At 37.0% G+C, this 14,286-nt stretch overlaps 1 protein-coding gene across 1 annotated transcript; it reads left to right on the forward strand.

The window, feature by feature from the left end:
* The first annotated feature begins 827 nt into the window (after window positions 1-827).
* On the forward strand, window positions 828-13,916 carry LOC126809638 (bone morphogenetic protein 10). Its single transcript, XM_050534308.1, has 3 exons — window positions 828-1,248; window positions 5,758-6,467; window positions 13,683-13,916. The coding sequence occupies exons 1-3, from the start codon at window positions 828-830 to the stop codon at window positions 13,914-13,916; spliced, it is 1,365 nt and encodes a 454-aa protein (XP_050390265.1).
* Window positions 13,917-14,286: the final 370 nt, after the last annotated feature.

Here is a 14,286-nt window from a genome sequence, read left to right on the forward strand (position 1 = left end):
AATGTAAAATATTTGAGGATATCCTGTTTTACTTACTGATAACTGCGTTAATGTTTTCATTTGTTGAGTGATTTGATTAAAACAAAGGTAATCTACAAATGCAGTGCAAGTAATAAAAATACAATGACAAGTGAATATCATTAGTAGCATGAGGTGAACTAACGGAACCATGGTTATCTGGTTGGCAGATAGAATAGACTTGTTTCTATTCTGTGGTTTACGTCTGAAACAAGTGAAAGCATTCGTAAGATTGGATAAAAATGATAAGAGATATATGAGAGATTTATATGACCGACCAATGCTTTTAAATATAAAACCATGCGCTGTCTGCCTTTCATTATAATTCCGACAAAAGGTTGATCGTCAGTTCAATACCACAGAATTCTATAAGAACATCTTACCTGAAATCTCTTGCAGGAACCACTTGCATTTAAATACATCCTCGTTATCGGATATTCAGTGCGAGTTAAATTGGCGGGAAAGTTAACAGCTCCCTTGCACCAGACGTGTGGCATATATAATTACCGGACTTTCAGCACGTCACAGGTTTCATGTTATCAATGAAAAAAATTGTAGAAAATGCGCCTCGTGCCTGTGGTATCTGCTGTCGTAACAGACCGCCCAAAATGTCAAAAAGTAGACTAGATATAAAGGAAAGAAACAATTTGGTCATTTCACTGTAGAATTACAGCGTATCTTTTTGTTTTAAGCCATCTTGTAAGAACAAACGACTTATTTGGAAAGTTGGTGTCAAGAATATTCATAATTCCCGTCTGAAGATGGCTTGTCGTCTTGTGCACTATCTGGCCTTGGCGACCATCTTACTGATGCCCAGATCAGCTGTCACCCGTCCCAGTCAAATTGTAGGAACATCGAACATTAATAACACCGAATCCGTGACACTATTTGAGGACATTGATGAGTATGATCTGGACGAGTATGATCTGGACGAGTATGATACTAGTGACCAAAATTACGACGGGGATCTAAGCTTGGATGATATAAGTAATACTCACGGTAATCTATTCCAAGGATTACCAGAGTTAGAAGTTGAACTGCCGATAGATGTACCGGCTTCCGATCCTACCGAAAGTGAACTTTATTCTGAAACGGAAACGTTACGTCTTAAGAGTCCGCCGAGAAAAGCACCTGAATATATGTTGGATTTATATGATATGCTCTCTAAAGAAGAGATTTCAAATCCATCAGCTAATATTGTGAGAAGTTATATGAATATTAATGACGACGGTAGGTAGTGCTATATATAAATATTACATAACTTTAATTGTTTGTAAGTAATGGATGCCAAAAATTAAAAACGAATACCAAAGTTTAAAGACATAATTATCAGATACATGTATTAGACCTACTACAGTTTACTGTAGCCCTAATTTCTTTCAATATAATACCTTCTACGTTCAAAAAATAGGTTGCAGTAGTTATCCTTGTTGAAATCGGGGAATTTTTTGAAACATGTGTAATAAGTTAAATTGCGACGTAGAGTATCGATTCTTATCTGATATTTCCTTGTATTATTTTGTTTGTTTATGTCAATATCGGTGCAGTCAAAGATATAGGTTCAAGTAGTTATCCCTGTTGAAACCACAGCTTAAGCTATTCTACCCACCAACACATCTGGAATGGCAAAATCTTTAAACAATAGCCAACATTCGTATGTTCGCAGCGTATTGCAATTTTGATATGGACTTATTTATATAGTTTAATTCTCGCAGTGCGAGCTGAAGAACGTGTTGGAAAGTTACATAAATTTAAAGTCTAACGTACGAAAAAAGGGGGTGAATTACTTCTACACCGTAGTCTAATTAGAGCGGAGGGACTATATATACGAACACATTAAGATAAGATAAGCTTTCCTCGTTGATCGCTTAACACATCGAAAGTGACAGCAAGTGGTTTTCTATTTATATTTTCTAAGTCAAAAATGCTTTTAAGAAAGAAACTATTATGTAACTGGTTGTGCGATACTGTTGATTTTCGTCTTTCGGATAGCGAAATATATGATGGGTGGCGTATGTGAAGAATTTCCAGCACACCATTGCCAGAACAAATGATGCCATACCGTCGTGGGTTAGGCATTATAACAGACATCTGGTTTAACAGTAATTTTAATGTGATTGACATGTATGTAAGGCACTGGTAAAATTAAAAACCTGAGTGCAAAATCATAAGAGAAAATTTTTGTTAATACTGCCATTGTTCTGCTATAGTTTTCACTGGATTTCTTTTCTTACTGCTTATAAATATGATTCTTTTTAAGAAGATATTTTAAAAATTGTAAAGTGTATTTCCCAGAATTGCTATAATATATCGAGATATACTCGAAGAAAGCTATTGCATATACGGTCATTTAATGTCACAATCCCAAATTTCTCAGGCCATCGTAAATAAAAATGGTTTTGAATTTACAAACCACAGGCTAAAATGTGTCGAAAGAGTCTCTTTAAGTATTTTAATGCCTTCCGGAAATGATCGCTTGCCCGTTTTCGCCGGCCTCTTGGATGGCTCTGTGCTAGTGGACGTGCAAGAACCCCTTAAAATACCATTAAATGGATTCGGTAAAAAGTCAGACATTTCACACCAGGGTAATATTTTCCTAGTGTTAATTTATTAGGATACAATTCGGATTGAAATTAAATGTTTAATGTACTACGGAGCCAGTTTAGTTCATTGTTCAAACGTTATAAACTAAACTGGACCACGTTCTTGTTCTAAATGCATTGTTATGTAGTTTTAGCCTATAAAAGAAGTCAAAATGCTAATAAGAAAGAGAGAAAAGCAAAAAAAAAAAAAAATATTTGAAAGCTCTAAATACTAGGCCGGTTTTTGACCTTTGATTCCAGTGTTTTATTATGTTATTGTACTCCTTGGTATTTGTACAAAGACAAATTAAACATAAACCATGGGAAAATCGACTCCAAGAGATAATCTAAGATTCTTCTATAAATACCAAGACTGCCCCACTAGCCATAGCTTAGTCAGTTTAAAGATATTTATCCTCAACAGCCGCGATCCAAAATACATGACCATCAATTGAAAAATATATTTGCTACCAGAAACGTTATATCTTTCGAGATACTTCAAGGGAAGCCTTTTTAACGTTCTATAATATTATTATAATATATTTTTAACGGAGCCGCTATTATGTATTACGCGCCTAAAAGGGAGCCACGGTGGCTAGGTGCATGGCTTAGACGCTGGCTCGCTAGCCTGGAGGTCGGGTGTTCAATCCCTGCATTGGCCGAGAAAGTTCATCCTGATTTTCCGACGTGGTTTCCCCTTGTCAGTGGTGCAGAACGGAGGGCCTGACAAGGACAGTTGTCTAGTCCTTCGGAAGAGACGAAAAACCGAGGTCCCGTGTATACATTAGAATGCACGTAAAAGATCCCTTGGCAGTTGGAATTCGATATAAGAGTATTAGCCCAGTACAGGAGCAGAACAGTAGGACGTTAAACCCCATTTTATTTCATTTCATTTCATTTCACGCGCCTAAAAAGATGATTACATGAACGATGGCGTTGGCGTGATGTATATGCCAAGATAGTTCGCTAGGTTCAGTGGTTCTAACATTATACGGTTAATTTGAGTGGAAGACATGTTCTAAGGCCTAGTCAAAATACGTTTAGAGGTTCGAACAGATGACCTAATTATGCTTGAGAAGAACATTTTTCAGCAAATTGGAACTTTAAACTGCGTAGCAATTAGCTTCCATAAGTGTCTCAATATTTCACAGTTTGCTATATTTTAAATCCTACCCCTGTTTGATATGGGTCTAACAAAACTATCAATTTCATTGGATTTTGTATCGGACTACAATTTGTTTTAGCTAAAATTTTTACGATCACAAATATAACGACAAAATGCGCTTTAAATGAACTAAAATTAGTAAACAATCCGACTCCCGATTTAATTTTCGAGACAAATATTTCATCATTCAGAGCCAATCAATCATTAATCCAAATGAAACATCAGATCCGGTAGCGCTTCGGATTCCGAAATCCACTCTCATTGTTTCGGTCAAAACCCTATAGCTACTATCAGTAAATCCTTCTCATTTGTTAACAGTTTTTTTATTATGAACCATGCTTTCATTAAGTATAATTGGGTCTTTGGGGTTATTATTAATATTTAGAAAAAATACCGGAAATCTACGCCTACTTTTCGTCTAAAAATCTATTTCCAAAAATAACGGTTCAAATCCTTATAGGGTGAGTAGGTAGACGTAATGACTTCACAGCAATGTTTCCTGTAACCACCATTCAGATTATAAAATTGGCGCGAATTCGTCTTTCTATAGCAATGTATGGTGATAAGCATATCAAATAATTTGCTAAAGGTGATAAAGAAAACAAAATAGGTAACAACACGTGTAAGTTAATTGGCCAGAAGTGCTAATACTCACGTTCACTCTCTCGTGGGGAACCTCATAAACACTTTATTATCATTTTAAAGATCACATGAATAACTTTCTATTCAATTTGTCAAGAAAATAGAAAGAAAGTGTGATAAATCGAAACAGGAAATGCCAGTAGCAGACGGCTTATCCATAACGAGCTGGAAAAGCTTTTCAGTTCTTGATGCACTCGAATACCATCACGGAATCTTTTTTTAAAATTTGCTATGATAACACACCTTTATACATGTATAGAAATAACATCAGAATCTAAATATAGAATCTTTGATCTATTAAAAGACCCCCTCTCATTTGAGCTGTTAAACCGATTAGATTATTGAGAACATTACCACAAATTTATTACAATATCTGGACTAAGAGTATAGTGTGGGAGCTTTAAAATTTAAAAAAAAACTTGTTCACATAAGATGAAAAAATAATTTTTTAAAACAATATGTCGGGGTAGAACCATCCCAAAGATTAGGCATTTGATTATCAATTTTATGTCTAACTAAATTATTCTATAACTGAACCGAGTAAATGTTATGATTAACTATCTCGTTTAAGAGACTTACGTGTGGTTGTTCGGGATGTTTGTTTATAGGGTGAGAACTTGTGTCCATCCGAAATATTAACCCTGTATCAATTTTAATACGACCATTCTTATGGATGTCGTGTGGAGAATTCTAAATATTCATACATTGAAAAGGTAGTACACATTGTACGACGGACCCGATCTATTTTCAAAGATGTACAGCTTGCTACTATTTGTGGGATTTTAAAAGTGGGGGGCGCATAGCCTCCACGTATGTGATATAAGAAGTTTCGATCAGGGCAAACGAACCCAATGGCGTGTGGGCGCCCTTAAAACCGATCGACTGATCTGTGTCTTAAGAGCATCACTATGTGATCATAATCAAGTGTATTATTTTATAATTGAAAGATTGTCAAATAATTTTTGATTTTTCAGATGGGGTGGGGGCGCAATTTCTCGGGGCGCTAAATACGGCCCTGTTTGTGGTAGTATGCTATTACCCTTAGGACACTCAGTCTGGTCGCACACAACTTAAAGAGGTAGAAGGGGAAATCAAATAGGCACTGGCGGTCTCCATATGGAACGTTAATCATTCATTTCGCAAAACGGTTAAACCCCATATCATTCATTTCACAAAACGGTTAAACCCCATATCATTCATTTCGCAAAACGATTGGGTGTTAAACCCCAATCCACCCATTTCGCGAAACTATAAAACAGCTACTGTTCTTCACAAACTTGTTAGCTATGTATCATAGCATTCATATTGCAAATTACTGTTGAGGTTTTTTTTTTACTATTTCAGTTCAAGAGATTGGTGGACTAAGTGGCAATACACAATTACAAGGGGAAAGAGCAAGAATCCATACCCTAGCCTTTAACATAACAAGTATGGGCAAAGACGAGGAAATCAAATTAGCAGAATTGCGGTTGTACACTCTGGTTATTAGAGATAGAAATATTTATATGGGAGTCGACAGGAAAGTATTAGTATTCGAAATATTAGACCGATTTGCTTCAGAAGACGAAAAGTACAATTTGATATCTCAAAAACATGTGTACCGCCATGACAGCGAATGGGAAGTGTTTGACGTCACTTCCGCTGTGACACGTTGGGTGAGAAATGTTAATTCATTTCAGGTTTTGGAAGTGAGAATTGAGAGTGTTTTTTCTGGTGTTATCGACGGTGATATGGATATAGATGTTAATCCAATGGACAAAAATGATCCATTACTTGTTGTTTTTTCTAACAACAATCACCCCCATCAACAACATGAAAATGAAATTCAGGAGTTAATACAACATGAAATTGATAGTAATCGTGATGAAATTCGGACTGGAGAAATGGAGTCCGATCATAAACCTCAAATAAAATTGTCCAACTCTTCTCAGCATTTAAGTCGCGTAAAAAGAAGCAGATCTAAACATAACAGAAGAAACAGTTGTCGGAGAAAACCTATGACCGTGGATTTCCAAAAAATTAATCTTCATGGTGTAATAGTAGCACCCACAAAATATATGGTAAGTATTTAAATATAAGGGTTATTGACAGGTAAGCCTCCTCTGTAGTAAAACACTACACTGGTTAACCATCCTAGATAGATATATTCATCCTGTCTTATCATAGAAACTCTCCCCGTTTCTTAAATCAATTTTACAAAGTGCTGCGTACAAGGAACTAACCAGTCAAATAGCTTGTTGCATAGCTGTGAATAATACGTCGATCCAATGACGTCATAATACGCGTCACAGTTTTGTGAAGATCCGCAACCTTGTTGTGGTGACCATCTCTTCTATAGCAAACATGTTTTTCTGTATGGAAGGATAACGTTGCCAATATTATTTCATTGTTCACGGTGCAAACTGCAAATGTCAGTAGTTCAAAATACGTATTTTAGTTTTATTATTTGCAATTTCCATTGCTCAACAATACCAAAATACAGAATACACTTTTCAATAATACAAATTACAGTATAATAGTTATTTTGCACATTACACTTCTGCATTCTGCATTTTGCATTATAGACCAATGCACAATGGAACTTAGCATAGTAGAACATATACCTTATATGGGATCTACGACGTACCTCATTTGCATACGGAAAAAAGTACGTTTACGGTAATATATCCCCAAAAGCCAGCATAGGAGGCTCCTGGGTTTTTGTATCCTAGTACATGTAGTTTATTCATCCCTTGACTATGGTGGCTCTGTGAAATACAAAACATTTTACCACCAAAGCCAGTTTTGAGTGCTTTTTGGTGCAGTGTGGGCGTACCCCTTGTTTACTGAACTCGCGGTGGTATAACTCGATACGCCGACATAGAAGGTTAATGAAATTTGGCATGTTCATATCTTATGCATCTGTCGATTTGGTGAAATAAAGATCTTGGAGCCAACAAAGCTAGTTTAGAAGTTATTGCGTGCCCACTGAGCCTACCCTAACCCGTTTCCCCCACATATTTAGTACATTTACGGTAATATATCTCCAAAAGCCAGCATAGGAGGCTCCTGGATTTTTGTATCCTAGTAGTTTATTTATCCCTTGACTCTGTGAAATACAAAACATTTTGGCACCGAATCTGATTTGGGTGCTTTTTGATGCAGCGTGGGCGTACCCCTTGTTTATTGTACCTACGAACCCCGCCTCGAATCCGGGTGCTAGGAAACTTTCGGTGGTATAACTCGATACGCCAACATAGAAAGTTAATGACATTTGGCATGTTCATATCTTATCCATCTGTCGATTTGGTGAAATAAAGATCTTGGAGCTACCAAAGCTATTTTAGAAGTTATTGCGTGCCGATTCCCCCATGGTTTTAGTATGTTTACGGTGATATTTTTCGAAAAGCCAGCAGAGGAAGCTTCTGAAATTTTGTATTCTAGTAGTTTATTCATCCCGTGATTCCATGAAACAAAAAACATTTTGCTACCAAAGCTGGGTTGGGTGCTTTGTGATGCAGCTTGGGCGTACCCTTTGTTTATTGAATCCAGGATCCGGGTACTAACAACTTTGCCATGATATAACTCGATACGCCATCATAGAAAGTTACTGAAATTTGGCATGTTCATACCTTATGCATCTGTCGAGTTGGTGAAATAAAGATCTTGGAGCCACCAAAGCTAGTTTAGAAGATATTTTGTGCGCAGTGAGCCTACCCTAAACCGAATTTCCAATATTTTAGTATGTTTACGGAAATGTATCTTGAAAAGCCAAAATAGGAGATTTCTCGAATTTTGCAGTCTAGTAGTTTATTAATCCCTTGATTCTGTGAAATAAAAAAAAACAACGATTTGCCACCAAAGCTGGTTTCGGTGCGTTTTGATGCAGCGTGGACGTACCCCTTTTCTGCGTGCTCAGTTAGCCTAGTGTGCGATATATCAGTATGTTTACGGTAATAGTATTTTTTTTTCTTGGAGGTGTGGGGGGGGGGGGGGTCTATTACATATATACTTTACATTAATATGTCTTAAAATGTTGTTTTCTAATATAATTATCTAGGTTTTTATTGGCGCTAGGAATATGTGTGCTAACTTCCGTTATAGTCCGGACTTTTTTCCGTATGCAAATGAGGTTCGTCGTAGATCCCATATAAGGTATATGTTCTACGATGCAAGGTTCTATTATGCATTTGTCGGTTATGCAAAATGCAGAATGCAGAAGTGCAATGTGCAAAATAACTATTATACTGTTTTTTGTATTATTGAAAAGTGTATTCTGTATTTTAACACCGTGACATTGGTATTGTTGAGCAATGGAAATTGCAAATTATAAAACTAAAATACGTATTTTGAACTACTGACATTTGCAGTTTGCACCGTGAACAATGAAATAATATTGGCAACGTTATCCTTCCATAATTCTGGTCCTAATAATGTTAAATCCTGTTGTATTGGTCACTGTGAACCCTGTTGACGAATTGAAATTTGGCTCAGACGCTAACCATCTTAAGTCAGCTTTTCTAGTCTTGAATTTAGGTAGTTTTTGATGAATTGTAAGCAGAACAGTCCCTGAAGGTTTCGTTCTCAGGATATACTCTATTAACAGTCAGTTTTTCAAAAGATTTCTCGCATCCTAGGTGAGCGAAATCACCAAGACCCTATAGGTTTAGCCCCCCCCCCCCCCCCCAGTTCATCATTGTGCAAAACATGTAATATTAAACATACATTATGCAAGAGCTAAATCTGCCTATTGCAGGTCTTTCTTTAGGCCTGAAATGTTTTCTAAATTATTAATTAGACATTAATTAACTTATCCAGGTTATAATCAACTCTCGACGGCATCGAATTTCTCCGATATTACATAGATTATAACAGTTCAGCCATATTTTGATTTAAGCTAAAAATGGAGGAAAGAGACTTAGCTTCGAACAACCAGTACGGTGGTTGAAATTATTGCACACGTCTTGTCAAACCTTCAAGGCTAATATCTTCGCTCGCAATAGAGTGATTTGAATAAAATTTTCAAATTATTCATTTTACATTATTCATTTTCGAACTATTATAGCAAGAGTGGCTAGCTCTTTATCTAAATCTTACATAATGTATCTTTAAACGTATTTGGGTTATATATTCCTCCAGACAGTTGTCAATATTGACCAGTTCAAGTAGATACCGTATTAGTTGACATATTTCTAGTACATGCAGGTTAAATGTGATATCGTTTTAGCGAGTTATGATTGTATTCTGTTGATTATATAAAGGTTAGAAGACCAGAAACTGAACAGACTTCTAGCTCACTTGATCACATCCGTTCTATGCCTTCATATTACCTGTACTATCAGTCTATAGCTAACCTAGTTAGTCACCTGTATATAAAATACGAGTATCCGGACCAGTATTGAATGAAGAGGTCAGATCGTATCACAGTCAGCATAAGGTTGAGAATGTCGGGTATTTGGTTATAGAAGATCTTAAAGGAAAGCTTCCTCTATCTGGAACCAGGGAGTGTTAATAAACCAGCCTAGCTAGTACGCGCCATATGAAACCTAAATGACCCAGAAATTGAAAAATGACTAATTCAATTCAAATACACTAAATAAATTATCAATGCCCTTCTCCTATTGAAATTAAAGCATCACAACTTCTTTATATTGCCCACGGCTAGAAAAGTGTTCTGAAGGTTTAATATCGAAAAGAAATATCGAGAAATAATCCAATTGTGCTATTGTATGATGTTTTCCCACATTTTCATTAGTTTATAAAAATGAAATGAAATGAAGTTTAACGTTCTAATGTTCTGTCCCGACTGGGCTAATGTAGACAGGCAAACGTCATGCAGTGTGCTGTGAGGGAAATTTTGCTCGGACAGCGACACCACGGCGTACACGGGACCTCGGTTTTTCGTTCCATCCCAACGACTATACGTTGTCCATTGTCAGGCCCTCCGTCCTACACCACTGACAAGCGGGAACTATGCCGGAAAATCCCGATGAAGTTTCTCGGCCAACGCAGGAATCGAACACGGCCCCCAACGTCTTACTCACTAAGCCACCGTGGCTCCCAAGTACTTTATAATATTTGTTTCTGATTTGTATAAAAAATAAATTGTGTTTGCCATCATTAGACTATACAATAATTGCTTTACGTTTGTTCAAATTACTAGTTCCGAAATGACCTAGTTTGTGTCGAGTGGACGTTAAACCCAATCTGATTAAAACACAGATCCTATTTCATTTCGTTTTTGTAGTTCAAAATTTCGTTTTACTTGTCTTTACTACACTAGGATCTGGAAGAGTTGTTATATAACAGGCGTTCTACTTGATGTGAGGCGTTAGCCAATGAAACAGTCTGTTACGGCGAGCTTTAGGTGTGTTTTGCACGGAACTGTGGGTAATCCACTAGTAACTCTAATGCTGATTGGTTTTAAATCAAATGCCTGACGTCATAGGCTCACTTGCGGCTCGTATGACCTCTGACGTGACCTATCGCAACAACCGGTCAGATCTTCATGTAGTGTAGGCCGTCGAAAGTATTAATAAAAAACGAAACGAAATATAGATATGTATTTTAATCAGATTGCGTTAAACCCCATTTCTCCCTCTCTCTCTTGTTCAAATTACACTGGATATGCGAGCGCTCACACAAAATACCATACTCTTAAGTCATGGGCGTCGTGACGGCTTATTTTGCATGAGGAATAAGATCCCGTGGGTGCATAAAACCCCAATTGTTTTATGGCGTGGTGTCCATCTCTCATGGAACATTATGATATAGTCCATTTGTAGTATATCTGATCCACGGTATATGTTTGAAACTTGTTTATTATATATGATATATAATTATAGTTTTGAAAAGCGAATTAAAAACATGTTATTATTTCTATTTCAGAGGGGGTGCAAAAACCCTAACAGGGTTCGAAATCTTTAGACCTATAACGCAAGGCGCGTCCCTTAACTGGGCAAAGCTAGAGTCACAAGCAGTCTGAATATGAAAGTGATCGCAAAAATACGAATAACTTATTTGGGCGTCATTCGTACTTTTACAACCACAAGAATATCTTATATCGAAAAAGACAAAAACCTTTTCATGGTGATGAACTGCTCATTTTTGATTTTCGTACTAAATAAGTTCAAAATATACTCGTCAAAAAGAGAAACGTACAGCCCATTTTTCATCATTTTTTTTTATTTGAACGGGATCGTTGTTTCCATTAATCTTACTCGTTTTTAATGTCATTATGTAAGGATAAAAGAAATTTATTATTGGTTTTAAATGTAGGGTCACTAATTGTGACTGGTCGCACTTTTTGCCGATTTTTTTCCCTTGATTGCACCAAGACGCATGCATGACTTTAACAACTTCGCAAGCTTTTCTCATGAAACCCAAATCTAAGGCCTGTAAAATCCCGGGGTTCTCGGTTTCAAAATCAGTTGCACATGTAAACACTCAACGAGCCATGTGATGCCACATCTGAACGAAGAGCAACGCAAGAACGCTATCGGTCGGTTACAAACAGGTGAATCCAACCCAGACGGATGTAGCCAGGCTGTTGAACTTTTCCCAGTGTACCACTTCTCGCCTTTGGGATAGGTACCGACAGCGAAGTTCGACACACGACCGCCCAAACTCAGGCCAAACAAGAGTGACCTCACCTGCCCTGGATCGTCACATCCGGTTACGTCATTTGCGACCTCTACTGCAGCAGCAATTCCTGGACGACGTAGGATCTCAGACCAGACAGTCCATAGACGCCTACGTGAAACCAGATTACGAGCTGTTGCTTTGAAATACGCCGACACCGTCATATCCGATTTAGTTGGTTCAAACACACAGGGTATGGCCACAGCAACCATGGAGAACAGTTTGGTTCCTGTTGCAACGAGGCGATGGTAGAGTGAGGGTATACCGGCGACGAAGTTTCACTATGCTTTCTTTTTTTGAGGAGTATATTAACTGCATAGTAGCCTGCCCTGTATGTTCGTAAATATTAATGAAGGCCAATTTTTAATTTCTTTGTTGAAAATTGTCTTCAGTCAAATTTTTAGAAAGGAAACATTTAATATATGGATGAATATTGCAATGTAGACGGTGGTGAAACGAACAATGAATAGACTTTCGCCCCACTTCCCCGAGCAACTCCGAAAGCATCTTCTCCCAAACAAAAACCGAAAAGATACCTTTTCGATGACTCCGGTCGAAAACGAACCAAAAACAAAAACTCCGGTGGGCATCTGATCCGCAATCAAGCACCGTTAATCTAAATAAATTACACGCTTATTTAATTTAAATGTCAACTCTAACAAATGTATATTTACGGACATTAGAGATAATAGTTGAGGAGGTTGGCCACTGAAATTCATATACAGGTGTCCTTCCATCCAAATTTCTTCAATCAAGAATTCCTAGGCGAGGTATATATATATCGGGTAATTATAATGCAGGTGTTTGACTTGATAACATAAAGCAAAATTATACATTTCATAGAATAAAACAATTGAAATTCCTAATAGCATGTGAAGATAAACCATATCCTATAAACATTCTTTAACAGTTGGATAGAGCAAAGATCAATCTCATTATTGAAATAAGGCGTAACAGTGCTTAATATATTTTTGTTTAATGGTATATAACGATTGTGTATAGGCATGTTGAATATTTATATATAAAAAAGTGTCAGAAATAAATCAGAGAATAATCTAACTAGGTTAATGACTGCACTTTAAATCAGCATACCGATTTACTTTTATTTTAGCTGTGATAATCTCCCCACATATGTTTCCAGAACTTGAAATAATTGCGTCCTATTTTCTTAAGTTGATCTTCCAGCAATAGATGTTGAAGCGTAGGCTTATACAGCTCTTACAGGTCCGGATTTTGGTTTTGCGGGCGAAGGGTGGGGTGGGGTGGGGAGACGCATAATATGACATGAACTTTATGTCAACTGGAATAAAACTGAGAATCACCCCCGCCCCCCCCCCCCCCAACCCATGAGACCAAGTATGTGCCCTAAGGGTCACAAAAAACCACAAGAACAAAATCAATAACAATCATTATGACATGAACTTTATGTCAACTTGAATAAAACTGCTTTCCTAATATGGTATCGTGGTCTCGGAGATTGTTTAAAATCACGATTGTATGCGGTATAATATGTGCCATTTAAAATGCTAGAGTCAGTACAACACCTACAGTTCGGTAGAAGACGCAACGATATGCAGTTGCTTGACGTGCGGTTACTAGAGGTGGAGACATACGTTACTGAAGTTTAGTTCTAATTCTATTTCTCTTATTTTCAGGCTTTTGAATGTATTGGGAAGTGTTATAATCCTATCGGAGATCACCTGACACCAACAAAACACGCCATTATTCAGACGATGATGCATGGATACAATCCTAAACTATATTCCCGGGCATGTTGTGTACCAACTAAACTTGAACCTATATCTGTGTTATATTACGATGATAATGGCGTCATCACATATAAATATAAATATGACGACATGGTGGTTGGTGAGTGCGGTTGTAGGTGACCATTTTATCTAATATTTGACAATGACCGCTTTAAATATGACCAATAAATTTTTCAAATCGTAAATCCCCAAAAAAGAACTTTGGAAAGACAGTGTATTCGGTGTTACTGTTAATGATCTATGAACATTATTCGTGAGCTGTGGGGATTTGTATTCTTGGTTAATCCTGTAAGAAAACCTTCAAAGGATAATAAACCTAGACTATTGTTGTTTTTGATGTGAATTGTTCATATTATATTCTCTGTTGATGTTTCTGTTTCTGGATTATGTGCCATTTTACGTGTGAAGTCGTCAAAAGAATCCAAAAGATGGCAATTGTCATGATGCGCTGTTTGCATATTCATTTTGTTTGTATATTTATTTTGTTTGT

The sequence above is a fragment of the Patella vulgata genome, chromosome 2, assembly GCF_932274485.2.
Source record: "Patella vulgata chromosome 2, xgPatVulg1.2, whole genome shotgun sequence".
Classification (NCBI taxonomy): Eukaryota; Metazoa; Mollusca; class Gastropoda; family Patellidae; genus Patella; species Patella vulgata.

Excerpts from the sequence above, each read along its gene's own strand:
- LOC126809638 (XM_050534308.1), top strand. The coding sequence starts at position 828 with ATGCCCAGATCAGCTGTCACCCGTCCCAGTCAAATTGTAGGAACATCG. Across the intron at positions 1,249-5,757 it reads TATGAATATTAATGACGACG|AGATTGGTGGACTAAGTGGC; the intron begins GTAGGTAGTGCT and ends TTTCAGTTCAAG. Across the intron at positions 6,468-13,682 it reads TAGCACCCACAAAATATATG|GCTTTTGAATGTATTGGGAA; the intron begins GTAAGTATTTAA and ends TCTTATTTTCAG.